Source organism: Athene cunicularia (assembly GCF_003259725.1).
Source record: "Athene cunicularia isolate RWA chromosome 4 unlocalized genomic scaffold, athCun1 chr4_part2, whole genome shotgun sequence".
Lineage (NCBI taxonomy): Eukaryota > Metazoa > Chordata > Aves > Strigiformes > Strigidae > Athene > Athene cunicularia.
The window spans coordinates 17,901,589-17,926,075 of NW_020799099.1; the positions used below are offsets into that span (position 1 = coordinate 17,901,589).

The window sequence follows — 24,487 nt, forward strand, 5'->3', positions numbered from 1 at the left end:
CCCCGACCGGCCCGAGCCGCCTCCGCGGGGCCCCGGGCAGCCGCCGTTTGAGGGCTTTGAGCCTGAACGAGAGCATTATCGACCCGGGCAGTCGGCACCGGGACCAGCTTCCTATCGGTACTGGGGGTAAGGCGAGGGAGTCAGCCCCAAGGACCTCACCAAGACCCCTCCCAGTTACAAGACCGAAGAGGAAGCGTCGGGCAGACCCGTGCGCCAGGAGAAGCACCGTATCAATCGCAGAGCCCATTTCAACACCGCTCTGATCCACGGGGAGCAGGACAAGCCTCTCCCCAGCTACAGGTGCCAGAAATGAGCATCAGGCAGAGAGACGTGCTGGGACAAGACTCTGATCAGGCACCGGAGGCAAGGCAAAGCATGTATCAGTCGTATGCGCTAGGATTAGACCCTTACCAAACACGGGAACCAAAACCTGCCTATCAGACATACGTAGCAGAAGAGGATCCCTATCAAGCTGATGAATGTAGGCGTGGCCCCTATCAGCCACATGAACAAGGGTATGGTCTGTATCAGTCAGGATACAGTCCATACGACGATCAGATACCCGATCCCAAATCCCGAACCCTGGCGATTCAGAATGCAAAAGCCTATTTACTGAAGAGCAGCACAACATCTGGCCTGAACTTGTAAGTCTGAAAAAGGGACACAACTGAAAGGGTTAGGAACTCTGAGTGGAAAGAAAAGCAGCGTTGGTAAAAGGACAAAGGGTTATGTTAAGAAAGAGAGAGATTCCAGGGGGGTATATATAGAATGGGAGAATATATGTTAGAAATGCTGTAGTTCATTGCTGTGTGATACTTGAGTGCATCCAACATCTTTCAGAATCAAAATTCTGAAGGGAAATGATAGAGTTCAAAAGGAAATTGATTTGATTAAGAACAAGTTTATATTCAGCTTCAGCTCTTGAGGCAGGTGCAGTATATACCAAAAGTGGAAGATGGGACTACTCCTAAGTATATTAGAATCAAGCTAGGTTCAGGACTTATTTCCCATAATGCTCCATGATCCCCTTTCATCTAATTATTCCAATTTCTCCAAAGCACTAGGTGATTAGCTTTGATATTAAAACATAATATTCTAAGTCTTTTGTATGCTAGGTCAATAATATTTACATTTATATGACAGATATGATCATCTTGCTAATATGCTTACAAAGATCCTGGATGAACAGCCCACAAATGCAGTAGACATAATTGAGAATATCAGCAAGGATGTGAAGCGGGCTCAGTTTCAGAAAAAAATGGACACTCTTCGAGATGAACATGAGATTCTGCCAACATTTGAAGCTGCAGAAAAGCGTAAAGCTTTGTTCCTCAAGGCTAATGGAGAAGAAGATGAAGAACTAGAAGAAGAGATAGTAAGTTATTATCAGAGAAAAATAGATATCGTGTATACCAGGGAATGGGTGGGAGGATGGTGGGAAGGGAGAGGAGGAAGGGAGGAAGTTGTGGTCTCCTTTGTAGTATTGCTTCTCATGATCATAGAAATAATTGCAGCCACGGTACTATGTACCCTCTTTATAGTTGAGTTAGTCCCACATCTAGTTGTGAAGAAAAAAACCCATATGGTTACTTAGTTTGGATTTTTTTCCTGTAGTAAATCTAATATCCTGAGCCCTTAATATCCTGGATGTTCTAGAGACAATCGACAGAAAGTAAAGTTTACAACATCTCCCATATGCCAGGTCAGCATGGAATATCATATCCAAATTTATTTTCTTTATCTAAAAGAGACATTACTTTACCTAGAGTGACCATAATTCTGGACACCAGTTCCAGAATATTGTGCATAGCTGCAACTGTAAAATAGAGAATGGAGGGAGAATCTTGTGATCCTTCCAGCTCCAGATACAGTTCCAGTCTGTCCTTCTCCAACTAAAAAAAAAATGTGGTTATAATGAAGAACTATTAGAATTGAAAAGCTACTTCTTAAACCAGCATTTTTCAGTTTTCAGCTGCTTATAGGCAGAAGAATTTGTACTCAATGAAAAATTAAGAGAATTCTTATAATAACAAGGGAAACTAATCAACAAGATGTTGATTTTCACATGAAGTTATCAGTATATATTCAAAATGAATTGCCATTGCAGAATAAAAATACTAACACAAGAGATAGTCTTTCATCTTTTTCCATAGCCTATTACTTATTTTACAGTAATAGTATATAATGGTAAAAATGGAAAGAAGTGGGGTATTTCAGAAAGGAATTTTGAATTTTTCATACTCCTGTTTATCTTGCTTTCATATAAGAAACCTGGAAGGCCCAAAGAAATTCCATATGAAACTATCACTACTTCTTCCAAATTCCCTACCCTGCCATGTACAATATAATATCTAATTCTAATATCTAATATTCTGATATAGTCACCTACCCCCATGAAATGCAAGGGTGATAAAGCAAATGCAAATACTTGATGAAATCTTCATTATTCACCTAGTTCTGCTTCCACTGAAGCCAGATGGAGTCTTATGGACTTCAGTAAAAGCAGAGACCAGTATTTTAAAAAATGCAGGGAGCTTTATGCCAAGGTTTTCGGAAGAAAATTTAGTCCTGAGAAATACTGCTGGTCAGGTGTCTAAATATATAAAATATGTATTACATTTTCCCTAAATGCATCTGCCACAAACACAAGGACATGCAGTGACACTGTTTGCAGGCATCAAGGCCTCTTTCATAGCTGACATCCCCTAGCACTGAAGTCCTCTGTAGATCCTGTGTAAGAATTCTGACTTTATTTATTTTGCAGTAATCAGGAGTTTGAATTTTGAAATCCTATATTCTAAAAGTTGCAGTTCATCTGTGTTCTCCTCTTTAGCCTTAAAATGGCATTTTTAATTTTTTTAAATGATAGTGGAAGATGTAGTGAATGAATGTCTGCAAAGCACTTTGAGAGAATGAGTGGCACTACAGAAAAGTGAAGGATAACTTCTGTGGGTAACATGTTTAATTTTTCAAACAGATAATTACACTGTTCTTCAGCTCTAACTCTGGATCTTTCTTCCCAGGGAGAGACTCCTCTACCTAATGTGATGGAAACAGCCTTTTATTTTGAACAGGCTGGAATTGGCTTGAGCAAAGATGAATCTTATCACATATTCCTTGCCCTTAAAAAACTAATTGATGTTCAGCCAATCCAGACCTGTCGCTTCTGGGGCAAAATTTTGGGCCTGGAGATGAACTATATTATAGCTGAAGTACAGTACCATGAGGGGGAAGAGGAGGAGGAAACAGAAGAGGAAGAAGTTATTGAGGAAGTAGGGAAAGGGATGGATGAGGTCGAAGACGAAGATGAGGAGAAAGAAAAAGAAGACGAACGACCAAAGTCCACCTATAAGCCCCCACCTGTCATCCCAAAAGAAGAAAATGGGACTGGGGCTAATAAATATGTCTACTTTGTTTGTAATGAGCCAGGCAAACCCTGGGTGAAGTTGCCTCCAGTGACACCAGCCCAGATTGTCTGTGCCAGGAAAATCAAGAAATTCTTCACTGGTAGGCTGGATGCTCCTGTTGTGAGCTTTCCTCCTTTCCCTGGAAATGAGGCCAATTACCTGCGTGCACAGATTGCTCGGATCTCAGCAGGAACCCAGATCTCTCCCATTGGATTTTACCAGTTTGCAGAGGAGGAAGGAGATGAAGAGGAGGAGGGGGGAGGAGGAAGAGATACATATGAAGAAAACCCTGATTTTCAGCCTCTTTCTGTGGCTGAGATGGTGGATTCTCTCTCCACATGGGTACACCATGTACAGAGTATTCTAAAGCAGGTATGTTCCAGCATAGCTCACACTGACCTTGGATACCATTCACACTGTAGTATTCTTAGGGTTTCCAAATGTAAATGGTACTCCTCACCTGCACATCTGAACTATTCACCAGAAATGGTATTGGACTGAAATATTCTTCTACAGAAAATATATTTGATATACTATATATTATATAAATATGTTGTGCGTATTTACATATATCATATATTTTTTTATATATATATATATATATTTAGGAACCTTATGGGTTTAGTACTTTTATCAGTGGTGTGTTCTTGAGATCAAAACCTATCTTTAGGTAAAAGTACAGAGTGAGGCCTTGATAGATAGCAATTATTTCTGGTAATCTTCTATATTAAGTTTTCTCTTTTGAAATCCTTACTTGACAAAAATGTTTTAAATTCTATTTTCTTGGGTAGGATGCTAACATGCAGATAACTTATGATTGCATGTTAAATGGAACTTGGATTTTTTGTCTCCTGGTTTGTTTTTTGTTGCTTACTTCCTGCTGTGAAACATGCAAATGAAAAAGCTTAAAAGCTTGTGATACCAGGCTAGTGCTGGAAAGAGGTATTACTAATTTGATGATAATTACTGGATGACCTTCTGGCCAGTCGACCAGTTCAGTGATTGGACTAGATGATCTTTAAGGTCTTTTCCAACCTAGGTGATTCTGTGATTCTGTATAATCTAGCAAGGATATAAACCAAACTGGAAATGAACTGAAGACTACAAAATAACAAAAAGCTGATAACAGAGGTGTAAGTTTATTCTGAAATAGTAACCAGGAATGAGGGAGGGATGAGGGACATAGAGAGCACTCTGCCAAAAGGATACAATTCCACCAGCAATATACCAATTGTAGAATATATTTTATTCTTTTCTTCCCCTCCTCCCTGAATTGTGTGTGCGTGTGCCTGAGCTAATTGTTTTAGCTGGCTTGCATTCTTACAATGATTGTTACATGTATTTATTATTTTTCCGTATCAATTATAGGGTCGCTGCGTTTGGCTTAATCCCTTTCAAAAATCAGAGGAAGAAGAAGAAGATGAAGATGAAGAAGAGGAGAAAGCAGAGGAGCCAGATGAACTACAGCAAGAAACAGGACCACCTCTTCTCACTCCACTCTCTGAAGATGAAGGTATTCCTCATGGAATATGAAGTTTTTGATAGAGAGCCACTAGGAATCTTGGTATTTAGGTAGTAAATATTTGAAGTTATAGGACTCTGATGATTCATGAAGCAATATTGTTTGCCCCTGTAGGGTAAGCACATTCTTTTACAAAATTGATCAAAAGCAAAATGGTCAACAGTATTGGCATTAAAACTGAAAGAATTGGATTTGCTAGTTATCAGTCTTGTTGAAAATAAAAGGGAAAAAACTCCTCAGACTTGTCAGGCTACTGCAAGTTCAAGACAGCTCGCTACATTAAATACATTCAGCAATTTTCCATCATCTTTTTAGGCAAAAAAGCAGTGTGTGTGCACGTGTAAATAAATATATATATATGTATGCATAAGAATTTAGATCCTGTAGCATATTACTGCACTAAATCATGGGAATATGCGAACCTGAATATTAGATTACATCAATAGTAAATTATTTTCCTACTCTCCATTCTTTGATCAAGGTGAAATATAACTATATAATTTATCCATAAGTGATTAAAAAGTCCTTGACAAAAGAAACAGCAGTGAATACTGTTGAATTTCAGGAGCATGATCTTTTCTGTACATGGCTCTGTTAGCATTCCTGTACTACCTACCTGTACATCCAAACCACCTGTTTGAACACAGCACCTACATTTATTGTTTATGACTTCTGACTCTTCTATCATGCAACTTAATATAACCATTGCTTGAATTCTGCAAAAGTCTTGCAGCTCGGTCTTAAATTATTTTGTAGAGGCTCATAAGACAATTTATTCATAGACTGTGTGTGTTTGGCCGCCCCCAGGAATTCAAAATATCCCTGCCTGGACAGCTCAGCCTTCTACAAACCTAATCCCACAACATGCTGTTGCAGTCCTCCAGTCTAACCGATGGCCCGGAGCATATGCCTTTGCATCTGGCAAGTGAGTAGCTAGTTGACATGGTTACAACACTGACTGTACATGCTAAACACAGACACCTGTCTAATGAAGTCAAAGTTGCTTTATTATTAATTCATTGACTGAATTCTAACTATTCTAGAAACTGATGGAGAAGGCCACTTAAATGTGCACAGCAAGAGTAAGTACGTGTTTAAGACTGAAATTAGGGTAGGGAGGCTCTGCAGAGAGACCTGGACAGGCTGGAGCCATGGGCTGAGGCCAACTGCAGGAGTTTCAATAAGGCCAAATGCCGGGGGCTGCCCTTCGGCCACAACAACCCCCAGCAGCGCTACAGGCTTGGGGAGGAGTGGCTGGAGAGCTGCCAGTCAGAGAGGGACCTGGAGGTGTTGATTGACAGCCCGATGAACAGGAGCCAGCAGTGTGCCCAGGTGGCCAAGAAGGCCAATGGCATCCTGGCTTGTGTCAGCAATAGCGTGGCCAGCAGGGACAGGGAAGGGATCTTACCACTGTACTCAGCACTGCTGAGGCTGCACCTCGATTCCTGTGTTCAGTTTTGGGCCCCTCACTACAGAAAGGACATTGAATGACTCGAGTGTGTCCAGAGAAGGGCAACAGAGCCGGTGCAGGGTCTGGAGCACAGGTCGTACGGGGAGCGGCTGAGGGAACTGGGGGTGTTTAGTTTGGAGAAGGGGAGGCTGAGGGGAGACCTCATCGCCCTCTACAGCTACCTGAAAGGAGGGTGCAGAGAGCTGGGGATGAGCATCTTAAACGAAGTAATGTGACAGGACAAGAGGGAACGGCCTCAAGTTGCACCAGGGAAGGTTTAGACTAGATATTAGGAAGCATTTCTTTCCAGAAGGGGTTGTTGGGCATTGGAATGGGCTGCCCAGGGAGGTGGTGGAGTCCCCATCCCTGGAGGTGTTTGAGTCGGGTCGACATAGCACTGAGGGATATGGTGGAGTTGAGGTCAGTGTTAGGTTAATGTTTGGACTGGATGATCTTCAAGGTCTTTTCCAACCTAAATAATTCTGTGGTTCTGTGAAATGAATCATCATTGGAGAGGCTACTATAAAGTTAATGGGTGTAAATGTCCAGTTAGTACTTGGGCACCATCCTTGATTTAAAACCTATATTCTTGAGTCTGTGGTACTTTTTACAAAAACAGCTACATTCTGCGTGTTTTTACAAAAACAGCTAACTTTTGTGTGTTTTCACTGCACATAGTACAGTCATTACCTCTCTATGCTTTTAAATGGGTGCTGGAGTTGTCAAAAATGGTGCTGTGTTACCAATAGGAAGTTGGAATTGTACTGCAGCATAGCGCAGTGACGGAGTACAGCCTTTATCATTTTAGCACTTGGAGGCTTTTTAAGTGGAAGACATCTTAACCAACAGTTGGAGCAGTTAAAAAGAAGTGCTGTCTTTTAAATACTACTGTTATAGGATATCTGCACCACAGTGACTTTTTGCACAGCAGTGTAAGAAGCCTGACAATACCTCCACTGATGTTTTGTCACAGGGAGAATGTGTGACCTTTCACTTTTTTTTCTCAGGAAATTTGATAACATCTACTTTGGCTGGGGTCACAAATACAGTCCAGAGAACCACACTCCTGCACTGCCTCCACCAGTGCAAGCAGAATACCCCAGCGAGCCAGAAATCACTGAGACAAGAGACCCCACTCTGGAAGAGGAACTGGCTTTCAAGGCTGCGAAGGAAGCAGCCTTAGCTGCAGCGGAGGAAGAGGAGGATGAGGAAGATGAAGAGGAAGATGAGGAGGAGGATGATTAAAATATAGGGGAAAACATATTTTCATCTTAAAAGTTTAGACATGAGTACTGTTTTCATTTATTCATTAGTTGACCTTAAAAGAAATGCGATTGGAACATGTCTCTTTTTTTTTTTTTTTTAATTTCTGTGGGCTCTCCTTTGCAGCTTCCTTCTCCTCTTTCCCTGCCTCCTGGGCCCACCCGGGCTGGCGTGAAGGCTGCATTGCTTTCACTGGAAAACAGCACAATGAAGTAGCCTTTTTTCTCAAAGAGTAGGCAAACCTAGCCTGCTTCTGTTTCCCGAAATACTGCTTTGAACTAACTAGCTACCGTCCACCAAACGTTGTTTTTCTAACCCGCACTTCAATACCTATAGAAATGTTACTTAAACAAACAAACAAACAATAACCTTAGTTACATAACGTCACTTTTATGTGTGAAAGCACGCTATTTAAAGTCAGCAGACAGCCTACTGAGTCACCGGCCGGTGAGGGCAGGGCCTGGACGGCGGGCGCTGCCCCCCTCAGGCCGCCACTGCCACGGCGCCGCAGCCGCGGCCGCCCTGAACCTTTTTTCCAACTTAATAATTTTGAAAGAGTACCTTTGGAGCACACAGGATTTCTGGTTTAGCCAGTAACGAACATGCTTTTGAAGTCAGCTTCTTGATGGACATTGCTTTCTCTGTTCTGGTTCATGCTGTACAGCTGTTTTGAAACACATGAGCTGGGTTCTTTTCATATGAGCTCTGCTTACAAGTGAACTAGAGTAGGGCTAGTCTAGAGCGTTTAGGGAGAAGGGGCTGGGGGAACCCAAATACAAAATGGAAGAGTGCCTGTGAAACAAAGTTTCATTCAACAGTCAGAATTGAGTATAACTGTTCAGCAGGTATTCTTTATTCTCAGTGTTGGGCAGCACTGGGGATCACTCCACCACAAGTGCTGCACTTACTGACAAATGTTCTGACTAATATACACAAAAAGCATACGTATGCATCAGATTTCTTAAGAAAAGGCAGTCTAATGCTAATGGATTCTCAGAATTCATTTACATAGTCTCAGCATTTGTAGTAAAAATACTGAGGGTCTTCTCCCCTCTGTTCTCACACTGTTAGTGAACTTTAGGTTTCTTGTGTCCATACATGGTCAGTTACCTCATCCGTCCTTCAGATCCTGTTTGTTCCAAGGAGGTTAGTTTAGACCAGTTTCCATTCACTTATCTTGACACTGATATCTTCTTAGACACTTGTTTTTTTAGATTCCTGCTGTTAGGGATGTACTTGGGGAGTTTTTAAGACTGCCCAAGGTCTGTCTTACCTTTACTAGGCAAGGAGTTAAATGGTTTCAAAACATAAGTGGGTAATGACTACAGCGGGTAGTTTGGAAAAAGTATAAATGAAATTACATACATTGCAGTAAAATACAGGAAAAATACAAGCTAGTAAACACAAGTGACTGTTAATGTTAAAACTAAATGTCCTACTTTACAGGTCCCTGTACATGAGCAATTTCAAGTATACTTGCAGCAACTTCCCTTCACCTAGTGTGGGTGTTAGATCCTCATAACTAACTGCCTTGCTTTGAGTTGCTTCCTACTGATCCACTCATTAATTGAATGTAGCCACTACAGAGATTTTTTTCCAAATTATAGATTCAGTAAAAGTATGCTCCAAGCTAGGTGTTTAACAAGTAGCCTGTCCTGTTAGGCTTACAATCCTCATAGATAAACAAGCTATAACTGTTTTTAGGATTAAATGGGGTGACTATGTAACTGTATCTGTCATTCTTGGGTTTTTTTCTGACTTGTCCATTGTATCTTTCTTGGTTTGGGGTTTAATATTTCTTTTTAAAAAAACCTGCACTGGTGTGTGAGCCAGCACAGGCAGGACACAGGAACAACCACAAAACCACAGATGAAATGCTAAGAGCAAATTTATTCTCATTATCTCCTGACACGGGGGATCTCAGCAGCAGCACCCAGGTAGAGACACACAAGCAGGGAAGAAGGCACTGCAGAGCTCGGTCCTTGCTGCCAAAAAAGAAGCAAAGCAAGAAAAGATCTTGAACCTGCTTCTTTCACCTTTATGTATCAGGGATTTTCGCAGGTGTACTTTTCCACTGTGCTTTGATCTTTCCCACAGCAGGGCAGGAATCTCAAGGATGTTCAATGGAGTGTCTCTGAGACTCTCACAGGCCTGTTATCTAAACACAGACATTCTACCCGTCAAGTATACAAAACTAAAGAGTAATTAGTGAGAGATATGTGTTCTTCAGCACCCCAGCTGTAAGTCACTTGAACGTGTTTACAATCCTCCTCACCAATCTTCCATTGTATTCCCACAGTGTCACAATTACATTTTCTGTTTGAATTATCCTACAAACAATCTGATGCCTATTTATTGGATTTGAAATCAGCAATATTAAGATAACACCTTGTTTTTGACTTTCAATACAATGGATTCACATGCTTTTATCTTTTCTTAAGATCGTGTCTTTCACTCAAGTGACAACACTCAGCAGTTATATGAAGGTGTAGCTGTTCCAATTATACAGTCAGCTGTGCAAGGTTATAATGGTAAGTTTTAAAACTCTGTTTAAATCCTGTTTATAATGTGTTTCATAAGTAAGTAGTAAAATTTAACCATCTTCCTAGGCACAATTTTTGCTTATGGACAGACTGCTTCAGGGAAGACATACACAATGATGGGAAATGAAGATTCCATGGGCATTATCCCTAAGGCAATTCAACATGTTTTCAAAGTTATTTGTGAGGTGAGCAGTTTCTTTAAATTGAAGTGACTGAAAGGACTTGTAATACTTAAGGTTGTTACATAAAAGTTAATTTTTACTATCAAGGCCCTTACAAAGGAAATAAATTTGTATTGGACCATATGTTGCAATTGCTTTGCTAGACTTGCAAAGATGAGTGGTTTAAAGGAGAGATAATGACACTATTAGTTGGAATAAAACTAAGAACAAAACAGAGGGAGGTTGTTAAACTTGTAAATACACTAAACCTTGTTTACAAGTATAAATAGATGCTCACTCATTAATGTGGTAAAAAAGGTAACGTGAAGGTTTGTGTTTGTTTTTCTATTTTTAAACCTGAAAAAATTAACAGTGTTAAAGACTTTTAGTGGGAAAAATGACACTAAATTTACTTATTTCAGGCTTTCAAAAGAATCTTAGGCTAATTGCTCAGTGCTAATAGAAAGTAAGGAGAAGGTGTAAGTTAAAACAGTGATTACCAAAACATTATCTGCAGAGAACTTGCTTCTGCCTTGAGGATTTTAGGTAATAGTTATCAGTTATGTGAAATGGTCACTGCTCATTTGAGGAGTTGCAGAGTACTGTAGGGGGGTCCATAAAAGTAACTAAAGCCAAGAAAACTTTCCATGGTGCTGTAGTCAGCGTCAATTGCACAGCCTTTTCTCACCCCAGTACTCTCTACCAGGGAGGTAGGGGAAGAAGTAGCAGCAGCAAAGTAAATCTGAGCATGCAGAGAGAGAAGACCAGGTACACATAGAGGAAAGAACCTAAGCAGGAGGAAACTGGATGTGGCAAGGGCATTTAAGTAGGACAGCTATTGTCACACTTCTGTAGGGTAGTTATCTTTTATAACCTACTAAAAGTGATATACCATTAATGCAGCTGAAAAGAGGTAGAAGAAAAATAATCCAATATTGGTGGATGCTGAAGTGCAAAGAGAATGAGGGGGAAGGAAATCAGTGGTATGATATCCAAACATATACCTTTAATACATGCATTAAAAGGTGTTAATTGGTTAGTCTGTGTGGTTTTTTTTTCTTTGAACATTAGATTCCAGATAGAGAATTTTTGCTAAGGGTTTCTTACATGGAAATCTACAACGAGACCATTACAGATTTGCTTTGTGACATCAGGAAAAAGAAACCTCTGGGAATTCGTGAGGATGTTAATGTAAGTGGATGTCATGTAGTATAAGTATTCTATCAGTTTGGAGTAGAAGTAGTAGTTAAAAAAGCCTTCAGAGGCATCTAGTTGAAAATGTCTCGGTGCCAAATTGTGTCATTCTTATCTTCAGAATTAGAAGAAGGACACTTGATATAACAAAAACAACAGTGAAGTTGGCCTTGCTGTGCTGGTTTATATTTATAAATGTTTGTAAAAGTAGACAATCCCTTCTTATGTTTTCTGGGGTAGTATATTTTGGGTAGCTTTGACAGTGAATACTTGGGAGTTGTCTAGCTAATAAAACTTCTGCAAATGTTGAGCTAGAAGCTTAATACTACGTTTAGAAGTCTTCAACAGATATACAGAGTTACTGTAATACTGTCTTCATATCATCAACAAAGTTGATAAACTTCTGTAATCATAGAACAACCATCAGGCTAGAACTACTCAGTAAGTTGATCAGTAGGGAAAAATCTATATTGATGCCATCTTAAGTTTCTTTATATTAAGCTTTGTAGCAAATAATAAAAATCGGTGGGTTGTTCTTTGTTGTGGTTGGTTTTTTTGTTTGTGGGGGTTTTTTTTATTTCAACGACCTAAATGTTCAGTGCTTTTGGCACTTGGGAAGAGGGAGATTTATCAGTTGTATGATTATGGTCTTATAACATTTACTGAGAAATATTCTTTTGGATTCCCTCAGGAAATATCTAGAAGGATGTTTCCCTTATTTTATTTTCAGTAAAATTTATACATCTGTTTGATTCTTGTGCCTTTAGACTACAGTTCTGATAAAGGTCTAAACTTTCTCCATTCCTTGTGTTCAGAGTAAAAAGACATTCAGCTGATGTTGCTTCCTTTTAAGAAGGAAACAAACGGGAATGAATACCATAATAATTGCTGGTAATGGTAATGTATTGAAGTACTTTTTAGAGTTCAGTAAAATTTATTACTGTTTTTGTTCTGAAGAGGAATACATATGTAGAAGATCTGATTGAAGAGGTTGTGGTTGCCCCAGAACAAGTTATGGAATGGATCAGAAAAGGAGAAAGTAAGTTGTTTAACCAATGTCAGCTGATACCTTCAAAAAGCATTGATGAACTGGGTATATCTAGAATCATGGGGTATCTCTTTGAGATTATATTCAGAAATCAGGGGTTTTCAGGTAGCTTTAAAAGTGCACTTTTTGTCTGTTATCTCCAGTTTATCAGAATATAAACAGAAGTATTCTAATAATTGCTTTTTCACAGAAAATCGCCATTATGGGGAAACAAAAATGAATGAACACAGCAGCCGTTCTCACACCATCTTCAGAATGGTAAAAACTTTCCCTATTGGGGGGGTTTATTATTTTCAGAGTGACAAAAACTTTACTGCACTATCTTCTTCTAGATCATTGAAAGCAGAGAACGAAGTGACCCTGCAAATGCAAACTGTGATGGAGCAGTGATGGTATCCCACTTGGTAAGCTGTACTCCAAGAATCTATTAAACAGGCATTTAAGTAGAGAATTCACCGTTACCGCTTGTTTGAGAAAATGATGTTACTTTATAATGATGTTACAAGCATGCTTTGTTGTTAACTCCTAGCAGACATTTCTTAAGCTGAAATCATGTTTCTGATCTTCTGTATAGAGGGAGACTCCTGGCATGTTATCTAGAAGATATCTTCCCACCAAAAGCAGTTCCCACATGGGAATAGTTCCTAGACATTTCATGCTGAATTGGCGAGTATTATGCCCCTCTCAAGAGTGTAAGGGGCTATTGTCAAGAGTGCTATTGCACTTTGTTAAACACAGCTTCCTCTACAGTTGTTCTTGACCACTGATAGTCGAACTGAAATAACTTGTAAAGTGGGTAACCTTAAGGCTTCTCTCATCCTCTAATTGTCAAAAGAACTTGTGACCTACAGCTGCAGTGGCTGGAGGATTATTCTTTTCAACAGTAAGCCCACTTAGCATCTCTTTGGTGGATTATGAGTATATGAAACACGCTAAGTTGGGGGGAACATATTGCTGACCACTAGGAGAGTGTGTTAATTTCTGAAGCCTTCTGTATACTGCCTTTCCTTGATTCTCAGAAAAGAATCCAAATCAACTGGAAGAATGAAATCGCTATGAAAGCATTTGAGCTTGCTAAAACCTGCATGAGCACTTATACTCGGAATTGTGAATAGCATTAAGTCAATCACATGCATTGTGGAAAGAGCTTTTTTGGTTTTGTTCTGGCTTCATGTGGAAAAGTTCTGGGATCTCAATGTAAACACTGCTCATGCAGTATCTGCCCACTTTTTTTTCTCACCATAGCTTATGGGATCTACTTTTCTTAGATCACCACCCACCCTCCACCCTGTCTCTCTGTTCCAACTGACTTCATAGTAACAGGGAGGGACAGAGGATTTTTTGGCCTTTTTAGTCTGTTTCTTGGTGGAGCTAGTGCAGGATTTTACTCTTCTGAAACAGAGGACAATTAAAGTGAGGGCTACTTACTCAGGCAAATCATTATGGAATGCTATAAAGTTCTGTTTGATTTTGAACCAAATTCAGAGTGAGACTTTTCCTCTGATATTTAATTTCTTCCTTTCCTTATCCCCACAATGACAGGCAAGGAGAGACATATAACTGATTCAAAACAGGGTGCTAGATAATCTCATCTAGGCTCTCTTTCCCATGAAAGACTGGACCAGGTGGTCTGTAATTACATGAAGCTTCCTATGGCTTGACTCTGTGGTTAACACTTCTGTATTGAGAAACTATGCTTTTTTTTTAATACTGAAAGGAGGGGAAGCTTCACTGCAAATTTGAAATACTGTTCAGGGTGGTATAATAGAGTTCATACAAACTTATTCCATGTCCTTATGTACCTTGAAAGTAGTGGTTGGTATGTGTGTAGGAGCTATGGATTACTCCCAATAGTGACAGACCTCTTGCTTTTTTTTTCCTAAGTGTAACTTTATGAAATTCTAAGTAGAGGTTTAGAATTAAAAGGATCTAAAACTAAATTGCCTCAGAACTAACCTATGAAAACTTTAATGAATTTGCAGAACTTGGTAGATCTGGCAGGCAGTGAAAGAGCTAGTCAAACAGGATCTGAAGGTGAGTGTTAAATGAGGATCTCTTGATGACCACTTTTGTTAATTGACTCTTGTGAGAGACTAATAGCAAGGAAATTATTTGATCTATGTGCTCTTGTGTTACTTATTATTTATAAATACTCTATTTTCCCTTTGGTAGGGCAGGATCTACTTAGGAAAGTACTGAAAGTGATGTAAAGTGCAAGCAATTAGGTAGTAATATAGCTTTTCTAGAATAGCAGGTTCAGCAACAGTCATGCACTAATAGAATGGAGATGAATCGGTGAAGATTCACCAGTAATAAAGAAATCACTAGGAGTTTATGAGGACTCATGTAAAGCGGAAGAGATGTCTTACTCTTTAGCTAAGAGGAGGCTTGATTGTTAACAATGACAGCACAAAGCTGCACAAAAAATGCCTTTATCATAAAAAAAAATTGATCTGGGAGGAATACAAGTTAATATTCTCCCTTATAAGGATTAACTAATTTAAAAGTTGTATCTAAGGCTGGTTTGTTATACTTACACATGTAAATATGGGCATTTGCAAAATTTGAACAGGAAACAATGTTCTTAACTTTAAAGTTCTTGCTATGTAAAGATTATTAATGTTTATTTGTGATGGTTTACTATCTTATTTTGATGCATTTTGGCTATTATAAAGGATTTGATACTGACTGCTTGATGGGTCACAGCGCATTGTGGCACTTGAGATTTAACTCTTGGGTAATCCCTCTGAACATAACATATCACAAAAACTTGACAGATTGAAAATGTATCTTAATGTTTTAAAGTTTTAAAATAAATAATAGAAGAATTTTCTGGTGATACCTAGGTGTCCGACTGAAAGAAGGCTGCAATATAAACCGGAGCTTGTTCATTCTGGGTCAAGTTATCAAAAAACTTTGTGATGACCCTTCTGGGTAAGGACTTGGGCTTGTGTACCTGTTTTAAGATAAGTCACTAAAAAACTAAGAAATCCTTTATATATAATCCTATTTTATGTAGGTAGCTATTTCAAATAACCTATTTCCTCTAGAAAATGTATTTACTGTGTATAATACTAAAATATATAATTTTCTTTTTTTTCTTCCCTCTTTTTCATCAGTTTCATAAATTACAGAGACAGCAAGCTGACTCGAATTCTGCAGAACTCCCTTGGAGGAAATGCTAAGACGGTCATTATTTGTACAATTACTCCTGTTTCTTTTGATGAAACACTCAGTACTCTTCAGGTAAAACTTTTCATGTGTTTTCAAGTATTATTCTGACTCAAGGCTTCATTGTAGACAGGTTGGAGGGGTGGAAAATATTATCTGCTGGATCTGTAGTCACTTGAATCTTCTAAAGGTCCTCTGTGGACTTGGAACTTAAAATATTTGTGTTGTACACAGCATATTTTCCCAGTCGTCATCTTGAATTGAGTTGTCTAACGAGCTTTCTGGCAGTTGGAACAAAGCTTCTTCTCTCACCTTGCAGGCAGGAGGTAGTCTCTGTTTTCTCATTTGCCTTTTCCAAACACAGTTAGAACTATGTCTTTTCTAACGTGAGACGTTAGACCTGTCCTACAGGAAATGAGGGTAACTGAACTATTCATGAACTCTATTCTTTGGGTAGGATCGTCTTCCTTTTTGGAGTTTTTTTGAGCTTTTTATTAAATAACTTGGTATATTTTTGCTTAAATGTTAGACTTTGCTTTTTAGATATTAATATCAAGCAAATAAAACCTTTTTCGTGTAGAATACATGTAAAGTAAGCAAATGTAAATACTTGTGTCCTTGATTATACGTTGCTCTTTATCAAATAAACTGCCCCTTTAATTCTGTTGGGAAATATAACATGGAAAAAGTCTTTTGATATATTTGTTCTCTGACTGTTGCCCATGAGAAAATATTCTTCCAGTTTGCCAATACAGCCAAAAAAATGAAGAATACTCCGAAAGTCAATGAAGTACTTGATGATGATGCCCTTCTGAAGAGATACCGCAAAGAAATTCTGGATTTGAAAAAGCAGCTGGAGGAAGTATGTAATAAACTTGTTAAAATTAATCTATCCTTAGTACTGATAGATAATTAGAAACATTCTGTTTAAATCAAAAGTTAAATTTGGAGGGGTAGCCAAAATGTTTGAAGTGATATCTATCATTTCTAGTGAGAGAATAGAAATTGAAAAGGTGATGTGAAGCTTAGAACAATTGATGACAGTCGACATATCTGTGTGAAAGTTAACACTGAAAGAGGTCAACTAACTGAATTGCTTGCTTTCTGCAGGTTAACATGTTTAAGAAACAGAAACTTATCATGCCTATAGCACTTTAATATTGCCATAAGAGTTATTGAATATCAATTAAAGATTCCAACTTAATTCATGTTTTTTCTCCCTTACTGATCATTAACTTCAGTTTGAATTGGAAGAAGTTGCAACTGCGTAAGATCACTGGCAAAACTTAAGTCATGCATAGGCAGAAAATACATTTAGAAAACAATAGTAACTTTCCACCAAACAGGGTAGTCTCTCATGTTCATCTTTCTCTAAAAATCTACAGAGTTAAGGAGCAATCTTGGAAATCTGGTTAGAGCATAGATCATAAAGATAAAGCATAGGAAAATTACAATCATGAACATACTCTTATGGTGAATTAAAATATCAAAATATGCTTTTTTTGGCAAATAAAAAAAGTCATAGGAGAAGTTTAAGGAAAAATAACTGACCTCTTTAAGATCATTAATCTGCAGTATAAACTTGCACCTAGAAGTGTGTTTGCTGTATTCTGAGATAGTAGGTAGTGAGTAAGTACAGAAGAGTTTGTTGGAAAATCCCATGTGAACTTCAGATTGCTCTAAAGTACTGTAAGCTTATGATCAAGTTGTCAGAAAACTAGTTATTGTAATGCAGTTGCTTTACAGCTGAATAAATTTTCAGTACAAATTTTAAGTAGAATTTTTTGCATTAGAGTAGCTTGCTGTTATTTGCCAATTAAATCACAGCTCTCAAAGAGCTTCAGGCTTCTGGCACGCCATGGGAAGGGCATGTTAAGCTAAAGAATGCTTTTTTTTTGTCCTTACAAAAATGTGAGGCTGTATTGTTTTGACCCCTTTAAATACCAAATCTACTGGTAAAGTGTAGATTAATCTTTAACAATGAAACAATTTAAAATCAGCTCTTTGAGACTTAAAATAATGTGTGTAGTTGTCTTTATTAGTAATTGTGTATCTTTAGGAGTAGTTTGTGCTCTTAAAATGTCAGTTTGATTAATATTCTTTTTATGGAAGGTGTCTTCGAAGACTCAAATTCATGCAATGGAAAAAGACCAACTGGCCCAGCTGCTGGAAGAAAAAAATACTCTTCAAAAAGTACAGGAAGATAGGATACGAAACTTAACTGAAATGCTGGTGACTTCTGCCTCCTTTTCTTCAAAACAGAATGCTAAAGTAAGTACCTGTTCTAGATCTCCTAGATCTAGATCTGAAATACTTTGCAAAAGGTAATAGTAAATGTATAGGATTGATTATATTGACATTGAAGATTAAGTTTGATAGGTAATTTTCCCATAATTTTTCTTATTTCTAAAGTTATCCATGTAAAAATAAGTTCTGAGTGAGTATCAATTCAATGTTGCCTTGCAGTGAACAGACTGCAGAGACTTTTGCTTTCAAACCGTTATGCTGTAGTTTAATTTTGAAGAAACTGCAAATCACTGTCTAGTTAGCTGCTGGTACATTATAGGACTAGCCCAATGCAACATCCACTCTCTACTTGGTACATTGATTCTATCACTCTTTCTGTAAACGCTTTTTAAAGGCCAAGAGAAGAAGAAGAGTTACTTGGGCTCCTGGTAAAATAAACCAGGCGAGTGTGAACTATTTTGAAGACTTTGAAAAACCAAGGATGACAGAAACAAAAAAAATGAAAATGTCCCTGTCGCTATCAGAGGATTGTAAGTATCTTCAGGAAAAAATAAGGAAACTCTGCAAAGCAGATTTGGAATGAGAAATAATCCCTTTTTGTAAAATCTATGTTAAAATAAAAATTAATTTGCAGATAATACAAAAGCTACGTTTAGTTGGCACTATACTATTCAAATTATGTTCCATGAACATGTTTTTGAAAGAGGTACCTGTAGCTCATAAAGAAGTTACATTTGTTTGCCACCAAAGAATGCAGCCACAGTAATACTGATAGTGTTCTTGTGCTGGAAGTAAGGTTCATTTTATTTAAAAAGTGGGAGCATGAGCCTCACTATTCTAGGTGAAATAGTGCATAGCAAATTCCTGTTGGATAACTTCCCAAGCATTACTTAGTTTCCTAAAGGGTATAAGTCAATTCTGATAGCACAAAATAAAAGAGAGGAAAAAAAACAACAAAAAAAAAAAACCCAACAAAAAAACAAAACAGATTTCCCTGTGCACACTTTCCATGGAAATTACTTTTTTTTCCCCCTCATCTGGATATTGAGCTTTTAATTTGTTAAAACCAAAGGTAAAAGCTGTGAGGTAAAAAGCAGGGTCTGCAAATACTTCTACCATGCAGCATACCCCAACTTTTTGTAAAAGTAGCTGAAGTTATTTGTTAACACAGACTATCCATCCTAACCATGTTCTCGCCAAAAAATGAGGAAGGGGGGGAAAAAAAGCTGGTGTGCGTGAAATTCCAAAATCCTCAACAAGAATAGAGAAGTCATTACTCAAAGATCAGCTTGAAATACAGAGAAATTCAAGGATTTATTAGAAGAGCAAGGGACAAAAAGTAAAAGACAAGAATAGTTGGACAGTGTTGCTGCTGAATTGTGTCTTCTTACAGCCTTATTACCTGTCCTGTCAAGAGTTTTTGCTTGTGTATGGATTGTCAGGGTTTTTTCTGTATGGGGAGTGGTGGTGCTTTTTTTTTATCTTGCAGGATGCTGTTGAGTGGTTCTTTCCCTGACACTGAAACTCTCTTCCTAGTCTGTAATTAAGTATATATTCTGAATTTGGTTGGTATTCATTAACTTCTTGTGATAAGGTGGTCAGTATATGTGCAGGGACTCGACTTCAGTGTTGTTCCCTTACATAAGGGAAAATCATGAGATTCAGAAGTTCTACTCAGTGTGTTACATCTTTGCCATAGAATTAATGTTTCCAAGGTGATAAAACTTTAAGAAAATAATACTTGATGCCCAGTTTAAAATCTCCTGCTACTCTGTATTTCTTAATACATCTTTTTTTTTAGCTATTTTAGAGAATTCTGAACCTGACAACCAATGTCTGATGGTTCCTGATCAAATTGTGGAGTCAGAATGGATTGCTGGACCTAACATGAATTGGGTAACATCATAATCTATTTTGATTATCTAATACAGTGCATATATATTATGTGCTTCTCAGCAAGATAAGCCTTAATATTCTGTAGAACACGAATATTCTTCTATATGTCTGAAGAATTATTATAAGTGGTTAGAAAGTATCTTGATCATCTCTGAAGTTTTAGGATGGTTCACTGGTTTTGTGGCAAATGATACACTAAGTATTGGTATTGAAACAGGACTAGCCATGAAAAGACAAGCAACGAGGCATATAGTACTAAACTTGCTTGATCTTATAGATCGGTTAACTGGGAGCAATTCTTTTTCTAGACTCAGAGAGACTTTGAAGAATCTGTGCAACTCTGTGAAGCGTTAGCACAAGAAAAGGTAAGTTTGTGTATTTTCTAGAAATAAGACTGACATTGTGATAACAGCTTCTAAAGTTTTTCTTGTGCTGCTTCTTCAGGATATTGCTGTAAATGAGATCAACGTCCTGCAAGCTAACTTTAATAACCTAGTATTGGAAAATGAGCAGTTGAAATTAGAAATAAATGAAATGAAGGAGAAACTGAAGGAAAAATTAGAAATGGATGAATTTGAAGCACTGGAAAAACAAACACAAAAAGATCATGAGGTAAGGTGCATTGAAATAAATAGAAGAAAGAATTCTGTATGCTCAAATGTTTTCTAGGGTTTATTCAGTGTATCTATACTTAGATGTTGATCCACAAACAGATGGTGTTATAAGCTACATTCAGTAACAGACTGAATGAACACAGCATTTAAACTGGATTTAATCAGTGTAAAATTCAGGCTTAAATTTTTTGGGAGTTGCATACTGAAATCTAGTTAAACATATTTATGTGTAGATGTATCCATATATTATGCATTGTCTGAATTTCACTGTAGATTTCTGTAAGAGACAGTTGTTTTGCTGCATAAATGCATTTCAGAGCTGGTTTGAGGTTAAAGTACGGTTGCTAAACCCTATTTCAGGTATTTCTTATGCAAAACATCTTGGTTTACAGTTCAAACTAGCTCTGCTTTTTGGTAATCCATTGAACTATGTAAGCGTTAACTGTTAGCATATTAATTAACTTGATAATAAAATATTTTAAAAGAGTGTGAATTGTCTGTGGGATATTGAATCATTGTATTTTGTGCCAGGAAGTCAGAAAAGGTAAGCCTACTCACATAACTTGTGAAGACAGCATTTCCTATATCATATCCTTGTGCTATTAGTGAAGTACCTTGTTTGTCCAAATGTTTTGTGCTCTGATTCTGTAACCTAAAATATATATTACTTGTATTAGGTTCTAGCTGTGCAGGGAGTAGACTGTGAAATAAGTCATGGTGCAAGAAACCCAACTAAACAACAAAAAAACCCCAAACAAACAAAAACCAAAATCAACCAAAACCCCAAAACCAACAACTTGAGGTATTAAGACATGGATGGATGTATTATTCCATTTCTTTCCTGATACCTTCTCTGCAGATTACTTGTTTAAAATCCTCTCACCATGAGACTTGTCTGTTTTAAAATCCTCTCACCGTGAAGCTAGGGTTGAAGCTGAAATTAGATCCTTTTGCACTGTTGTTTTAGGTTACAATTTAACAAGATCATCTCTCCAGTGTTCCCTATAAACTTCTATGGATCTTAAACAACATGGATCCATAATAGATTATGATTTAGCTTGTATTTAAGATTCTTTAGAAGACTCCTTGTATGTTAGACTAATTGTGCTATCTTTCTTAACAGCCAACATTTAACAAATACTTAGTTTTCCCTGCAAGGCTTTTGTGTATCTAGTAACAGATGCAACGTTCTAGTTTCTATTACAAGAATTGCTTTTTGAATGATTCATGTTTTCAGATATGTTAACTGAAGTCAGTCCATAAAACATAAGTATCAACATTTGTTGATACCCATGTAGCAGATTGATTACAGCAATACTGAAAGGTAACACTTTAATGGATTTCAACTAATGTATTTAGTAATTTAAACCATCACAAATAAATACAGCTAAACTCTTATTATTCTAAATAATGACAATACATTATTTCTGACAGTAGTATTGTATTTCATCTTCTGCAACCATGCCATGAGTTTAAGATTATAGATTGGGTTTTCTTCTTGCTATACTCCTAACTATAGAAATACTCAGAATGCTTGTTTTAGAGATTTTCACTGACGTTAGATTGGATTTTCTTCTTACCTACACTTGTGACTACACAGAAGTAATTGTAGAGGAGTGCTTATTGTAAAGCTTTTCTGACAAAGACCAAAAGAAAAGTTCTTCAGTTTCACAAGTGCTTTTCTATCTAGTCTTCTACTTGTGCCTCCTTTCAGAGGATGCCACTGAATATATTCATGACTTGCTTCACCTCAATTTTGACACCTTCTCATTCTTGTTAGTGAATAGATTAAATTGTAAATATCTGCACTGTTTCATAAAAAAAGTGCTTAACATGACTAGAATTTTAAGTGTTGTATCTGTAAAATTTCTGCATTAATTGCTTTGATCACGTTGCTCTTGCTTCTCAAGCTGTTGCAGATTAAATTGCACTTCCATCCTTTCTAATTACTGGGAAGCTAAAACAGAGCTTTGCATATCATCTATCCATTTGAAAGAATATGTCGTAACTTGCTTTAGCTGTTTAGATATGCGTGTGTGTATATGATTTGCCCACTAATAGAAAACACAGGAAAGACCTTGCTTATTTTCATGGTGTTGGCAACTAAAACTACTGGTGTGGGTGCTTTCTAACATACTCTGCAATTTTGCTTCAATTTGCTCCACAGATACAACTAATGCATGAAATTACCAACTTAAAGAGTCTAGTTTCAAATGCTGAAGTGTACAATGAGGAACTTGAGGTGAGCCTGTTCATGAATTTCCATTCAATAAGACTTGTAGGAAATGTGCTTGGTTTGTTTATCTTGAAAATACTGTATCTGCTGAGGATGACCTAGACATCATTGGGTTCTACTTAGTCTTACCAGCTATAAGAAGGATATGTCTAAAACACATGAACACTTACTATGTACAAAGCAGGTTTTTGATATTACTTGAAAACCCAGCTGGGCACTAGAATTCTCCTTCCTTTTTTATCTCCCAACTTTTAGGCAGAAATAAACTCCAAATTAGAACAGCTGAAGGAAAAAGAGAATAAAATAAAGATACTGGAGAATCACATGGAAGAACTGCAGAAAGCAGTAGCAGAAAAAAAGGACACATCATCTCCAGTGGTAAATTTGAGTTTTCTGCTGGGTTAAGAGATGGTTTTAGTTTTGTTGGTGGTAAATTTAGGTATAACCTTGGTATAATTGAAATATGCTTCCCTACAGATGTTAGGAATTTTTTTTACAAAGCTTAAAGTGCTAAATACTACATTATCCTGCAGCAGTACTCTGGTGAAGAAAAGTCATTGGAAATGCTGCTCTTCATCCCATCTCTCAAACAAGCCTAATACTGTTCCTTTTAGAATAAACTGAGCAAGTTTGAGTCTGTGTTTACATTTTAACCACATTATAATGAACATATTTGCTTTATTATTGCTAGATATTTTGGGGCTTTTTTGAGATTTATCTACTATTTTTTCAGGGAGATTCTGATAAACTTATTGAGGAAATTCAGCAGCTGAATAAATCCCTCTTAGACAGTGAAACCATAGCCTTGGATGCCAAAAAAGAATCTGCTTTTCTCAGAACTGAAAATTTGGAGCTGAAGGAGAAGATGGCAAGTACTTCTTAAACTGCATTTATAGTTGTACAAAATGCTGTTAAGGGCCTATCTGGTCTCAGACTAGTGAAGGAGGCAATTGACAAAGACAACATGTGGTAGAGTATATGGAGAAAACTCAAAATAATGTTTTTATCATGGAATTCATGGAAAATGGATCTTTAGGAGAAAGATAAAAAGGAAATAAATGCTTCTTCCATGGGAGTGGGTGGTTAATTTTTAGGACTAAGTTTTAAGGCCAGTAGAGAGAGAGAGCAAATGACCAGTCTTCAGGGAGTTATTAGGACATAAGACTCCAAACCTAATTTTATTAGAGAACAAAAGGTAATGAGATGTGAACTCAGAAATGGGATGGAGCTTACTTTGATATTTGAAGGAGTAAAGACAAAATAGTAGAAGCAGTTATGGCCCTGACCTGTTAGGTAAGGTTTGGTTTGTTATAGGACTGACAGGAATGCAGTTGTTAGTGTGGCTTATTCTGCCATATTTATCAAGGTCAAAGTTTTTTCAGAGTGACCACAGGAAATGTGACAGATGCAACATTTAAATGTCAAGAAAGTAGAATTTTGTGTGTGAATTGCATGTTGTCTTTTTTTTCTGAAGAATGAACTCTTAAATAATTGCAAGCAAATGCAAAAGGATGTTCAACTCTATCAAAGCCAAATAGAAGCAGGAAAAGCCAGTTACAAGAAAATGCAAGATGACTTGCAGAAAGAGTTACAGTCTGTATTTCAAGAAAACACAAGGCTAACTTCACTGATGGATGGTAAAGTTCCAAAAGGTACTGTTTTGGGTGATGGTTTTTCCTTTCCCCTCTCCTCCCTTCTCGTCATAATGGTGGGGGAGTAGGGAGACTTGGGCTCT

The 24,487-nt window shown here is 37.6% G+C and overlaps 2 protein-coding genes across 2 annotated transcripts in view; both read left to right on the forward strand.

The window, feature by feature from the left end:
- The first annotated feature begins 6 nt into the window (after nt 1-6).
- Nucleotides 7-7,987, forward strand: LOC113479599 (radial spoke head protein 4 homolog A-like). Its single transcript, XM_026847772.1, has 6 exons — nt 7-644; nt 1,144-1,375; nt 3,024-3,779; nt 4,776-4,920; nt 5,737-5,854; nt 7,387-7,987. The coding sequence occupies exons 1-6, from the start codon at nt 310-312 to the stop codon at nt 7,622-7,624; spliced, it is 1,824 nt and encodes a 607-aa protein (XP_026703573.1). The 5' UTR covers nt 7-309; the 3' UTR covers nt 7,625-7,987.
- A 973-nt stretch (nt 7,988-8,960) lies between these two features.
- Nucleotides 8,961-24,487, forward strand: part of CENPE (centromere protein E) — a 37,304-nt gene continuing 21,777 nt past the window's right edge. The window contains exons 1-20 of the mRNA XM_026847931.1: nt 8,961-8,973; nt 10,084-10,173; nt 10,252-10,370; nt 11,418-11,537; nt 12,498-12,579; nt 12,779-12,846; nt 12,921-12,992; nt 14,571-14,622; nt 15,435-15,522; nt 15,708-15,834; nt 16,502-16,621; nt 17,872-18,030; nt 18,401-18,536; nt 19,808-19,902; nt 20,211-20,267; nt 20,347-20,514; nt 22,684-22,758; nt 23,008-23,130; nt 23,486-23,620; nt 24,227-24,404. Of these exons, the coding sequence (XP_026703732.1) occupies nt 8,961-8,973; nt 10,084-10,173; nt 10,252-10,370; nt 11,418-11,537; nt 12,498-12,579; nt 12,779-12,846; nt 12,921-12,992; nt 14,571-14,622; nt 15,435-15,522; nt 15,708-15,834; nt 16,502-16,621; nt 17,872-18,030; nt 18,401-18,536; nt 19,808-19,902; nt 20,211-20,267; nt 20,347-20,514; nt 22,684-22,758; nt 23,008-23,130; nt 23,486-23,620; nt 24,227-24,404 (2,077 nt within the window). The remainder of the gene's footprint in view (nt 8,974-10,083; nt 10,174-10,251; nt 10,371-11,417; nt 11,538-12,497; nt 12,580-12,778; nt 12,847-12,920; nt 12,993-14,570; nt 14,623-15,434; nt 15,523-15,707; nt 15,835-16,501; nt 16,622-17,871; nt 18,031-18,400; nt 18,537-19,807; nt 19,903-20,210; nt 20,268-20,346; nt 20,515-22,683; nt 22,759-23,007; nt 23,131-23,485; nt 23,621-24,226; nt 24,405-24,487) is intronic.